The sequence below is a fragment of the Limulus polyphemus genome, unplaced genomic scaffold (genome assembly GCF_000517525.1).
Source record: "Limulus polyphemus unplaced genomic scaffold, Limulus_polyphemus-2.1.2 Scaffold6834, whole genome shotgun sequence".
NCBI lineage: Eukaryota > Metazoa > Arthropoda > Merostomata > Xiphosura > Limulidae > Limulus > Limulus polyphemus.
The window spans coordinates 38,140-42,554 of NW_013672444.1; the positions used below are offsets into that span (position 1 = coordinate 38,140).

Below are 4,415 nucleotides of genomic sequence, written 5' to 3' on the forward strand. Positions count from 1 at the left end.
AACTTTATACACAAGTGCCAAAATACTATAATTATGTAATGTTGAGTTTGTTTCATGTCAGTTGCTGTTTTAGTGTACTTTATTTTTTATTACGAACATTATTAAATTATTACAAAGAACATTTCTTCAATGGTAGTTTAGTGTACCCAACATTTTACTATAGAGATACAACTGTTTATCAACAATCCACAGTTAAAAACAGCTCTTACATTTTTGAATGAAATGACCAACACAAACTTACATTTTTTCGTCCACCATAACAGAATCATATGTGAAATAATGAAAGTATTAAGGAAATATCTCTAATTTTGGTTGTAATAAGAGTCTAATTCATGTTATAATTAACTTATCAACTAATTTACATACAACAAACCTGGAAGACGTTTACTGGAAAATCTAAGTTACATTTAATTTAATTTTGGACAGTACTGTTAACACTTTTGAATCCATTTTATGCTAAGAATATTTTATTAAGTGCTTCATCTATTGGAAAAGTACTTGAGAGCAAAAAATATTGTTGTTTATAATATGAAAGTATTATAAGTAATAACTAACTTACATATATATTAATTAAGTACAATCAATTTGCGTTGTATGATAAAATAAGCCTCCCAAGTGGCACAGCGGAATGTCTGTGGACTTACAATGCTAGAATCCGGGTTTCGATACCCGTTGTGGGCAGAACACAGATAGCCCATTGTGTAGCTTTGTGCTTAATTACAAACAAACAAACGATAAAATAAAAGCAAAGATATAAGGCATGGAAAAAAATAAATGCCAGTATAGAAGAAAAAATTTTATAAACTTGTATATATGTGAAAGAAAATATGTTAACCATGTTAAAATAGATTGATATCATACAACTGGTTACTTTTTCTGGATTAATTTTTGTTTCATTCAAAGACATCTCAAATTGCAATGAAATATATTTTTCTTGTAAACTTAACATTTGCAAAATGTAGTATTTACACTTGATTATGAAGGACTGTAATGATGTAAAAGAAATAAGAAATTCTGTACTTTTAGAGGTTTCAAGATCCCACATGCTTCAGTGCCCATAGTGACTGCTGCAGACCATCTTTTTGTTGAATCAACATTTGATACATCAGACAAAAGACGGTTGAGAGCCGGTTCACTTTCTCTACGCACATAAAGAGGAGTCAAACCTGCAAAGGTAAACATATCCTACAATGTAATCATCTTTGCTTATTATTATTCGTACAAGTATTACGCTACGTAGAAAATTAACCGTAAATAAGCAGTTTTAATATGAAATAATGTAGCAATTTCTATGCAAAATATTCCTTGTCGACAAAACCTATACAGGCTGTAAATTTTTCTGTAAATATTCCTTGTCGACAAAACCTATACAGGCTGTAAATTTTTCTAACATCAATAACACATACAGGAGAATCAAGCAAATCTCTACATGCTATCTTTTAAAATTATTACTGTGAAGAAAATGGAAAAATAAATTAAGCTTAAAAACTTTTAACGACGAACCATCAAAAGTAATATGTAACCTCAGTTTTTAAACTTTCTTCAAATGGAAAACAAAGCTATGCATTGATATAAATAAATTATAAAATCATTCATAATTATAAGCATGTAATAAATGAGTTTCTAGTGAATACTAAAGTACTTGAGAAATCTTCGGTAAATTTTATGAGCCATAATTGTCACATGCACTATTAAATACTATAATAAACATTATAACATTATAAGTCACTTAAGGCAATTGGATGAAACTACAAGGTGTGCATAAGATAGCTTAACTGGATAGAGAGAAGATAAATTAGGCATCCGTTCTCTTCAACTCTCTCACTCAAGTATTGTTGTATTGAGATATAATATTTTTTTTCACCAAAATTATCTACTGGTGTTGAAAGTTGATTTGGGATAACAGAAGACAGATACTTTAATGATGTCAAAAAACTTATATTTTTCTCCTAAAATTAAGTTCTTCTAAGTAATTATTTTTAGAATAAAAGTAACACATATGTATTTAATTATTCTGGTCAACATTTTAGTGAAATCTGTTTCTCAAGTATTAAGCAATTATATTTCTTATAAGTTTCATGATGCAGGAATCGAATACCGTTTTTTTAATGAACACTAAATGCACTTTCATTTACAAATTCTTCATTATCCATTCAAGCCATCTCCGAACATTATTAAATTCTGATGGAGAATCACCAAAGTTTATTTAAAACTGGAGGGTTCTTAAGTTATAAAAAAATATATCAAAGATGAAACCTTACCAGAAGAAATATCACATGCTGTGATTACTACATCATTTTCACTGTAAAACTCCTTCAATTTATGATGGGGATTTTCTTTACATCTGAATATGTCTGGACTTTCCGTTCCCATCGAACTAGCACTAGTACCATCTCCTCCATTATGGGGTAAAAATGGGGATCCTTGTTCTTCATAGATAGCAATTATCTTTAAGGATAAATAAAAGAAAGTTTCTATTACAACCATGGGCATCCACAGGATATATTACAGAGAGGGGGGCAGGATGACAAAATGATATCAAAGATATAACTAGGGAAATGCAAAATTGAAAAATCGGGGGGGGGGTCACACCCCCATACAGATGCCCATGATGACTACTGTCTCAAAAATATTTTTTTTTCTTGCATACCAGTGTAGTTGAATTTAACATTACCCACGTAACCCATTAGTCTTTAAATAAAAGTAATATTTTAAAAATTGACATTTTTAATATATATATGTATTCTTATCCATCATACAGATTTTATTGTAGTTTATAAAAAAAAAAATTAATGTACCAGCCTTTAATATACTAAGCTAACCAAACCTTTTAAACAGTAAATAACAGATCACAAAGAAGTTCTTCCACCAGAGGGAAGTTGTTTTTCAATTTCTGTAACAAAAAACACAAGCTTGATATAGAGAAAGAAGAGGGAATCCTCAATAGCCGCGGCACTTGAAATTCTTTTAAGCAGGATTAGAGTAAGTTAACCAATGAGACCTTTTTTTTTTCCCCCTTTTTATGAGCTATATTTTTGTGTGCCTGCAATACCAAGCGAGGGGCGCGCTTAATTATACCCGATTCGATTTTATTACTCATCAGGATTTCTACCAGCTTACCCTCAAATTGAAATTCTTTTAGGCAGGATTGGAGTAAATTAATCTACGAGATCTTGAGCGCGGTCAAATACCTCAATCGAAGGGGTTTGATCCCCTTAGTCCAAAACTGTAATTAGATCTTAAATCGATCGAGGGATGAAGGAGCTATGAGCTAAAAGTTTGTACTTGAAAAAACGAACAACAAGCTCAGAGCCTTTCTATGAGCCGCGGCTAATAAATCAAGAACAACTGTTTCTAATGCAGTGATCTTAATGATATATGACATACACATCACGACTAATTAAAACCTTTAAGGATGACAACAAAATTATTTAACACAGTAAATACGTTACAGTATCGTATCATTGATTTTCACCTAGTAACTGACATTAATCCAAAAAAACACATAAAAACAATAAACCATCGAAAATGAATCTATTTTTTTTTATAAACTTAAAGCGAAAAAATGTTGATATGATTTAAATATTAAACGTGCTTTTGTTTTTGTTGTCTCTGCATAAATATCTAACTTCGCGTAGTAAAGGAAAAATATATAAACATACTGACTCCATAAAATTATTTCAAATGTTATCGTGAATGCGGGAAATACCATAGCATTACTTGCACAGACTCAATAGACACACACACACACGTTTTCATTGTTATGTCTTTAGTTTATATAACTCCTAATTTCTTTTGTTTTGTTATCAGTTAAGAATTTATTTTTTAAATAATTTATTCACGCGTTCATGTAAATACTCCTGAGGAAATATCTTACCGTTATCCACATTTAAATAAGTTTGTCACATGAGCACTTTAGGATACAGGAATTCTATATTCTAGGCCGAAACGACAATGGTGTTTAAAATTGTTTCGGTAAAACGTGGACGTCCTTTCATGATGCTTTTCGATATCAAAACACGCGCGAGTAACGTGGGTCGATATGAAAATCATATTTTTTGACGCGTATACTCAAACGCACTGATGCCTGAACCACGTGACGTATAAATAGTTTTGTTGGCAGGTCAACAATGTTAAGAATCCTCTAACAGTCTAACTCCTGATAGGAAACAGCAACTCGATTATTTACAGACCGTGTCGTTCCCGTAGGAGGGAAAAATTCTGCGTATATACGTAAAAATATTAAAAAAAAATTAACCAATCCACAAGTATAAAAAACATGTTTTTAAGAGTGTTCCCGTTCCTAACACTGTATTGTTAGCTATTCTTAATACTAAAATACACTGTATTGTTAGCTGTTCTTAATACTAAAATACACTGTATTGTTAGCTGTTCTTATAATAAAATGCATTGTG

At 30.8% G+C, this 4,415-nt stretch overlaps 1 protein-coding gene across 1 annotated transcript in view; it reads right to left on the reverse strand.

Moving 5' to 3' along the window:
• Nucleotides 1-3,983, reverse strand: part of LOC111089628 (partitioning defective 3 homolog) — a gene marked incomplete at its 3' end in the record, with an annotated part of 40,738 nt that extends 36,755 nt beyond the window's left edge. The window contains exons 1-3 of the mRNA XM_022402486.1: nt 3,878-3,983; nt 2,262-2,448; nt 1,021-1,166 (exon numbers count right to left, since the gene is read on the reverse strand). Coding sequence (XP_022258194.1) covers nt 1,021-1,166; nt 2,262-2,448; nt 3,878-3,889 — 345 coding nt within the window. The remainder of the gene's footprint in view (nt 1-1,020; nt 1,167-2,261; nt 2,449-3,877) is intronic.
• Nucleotides 3,984-4,415: the final 432 nt, after the last annotated feature.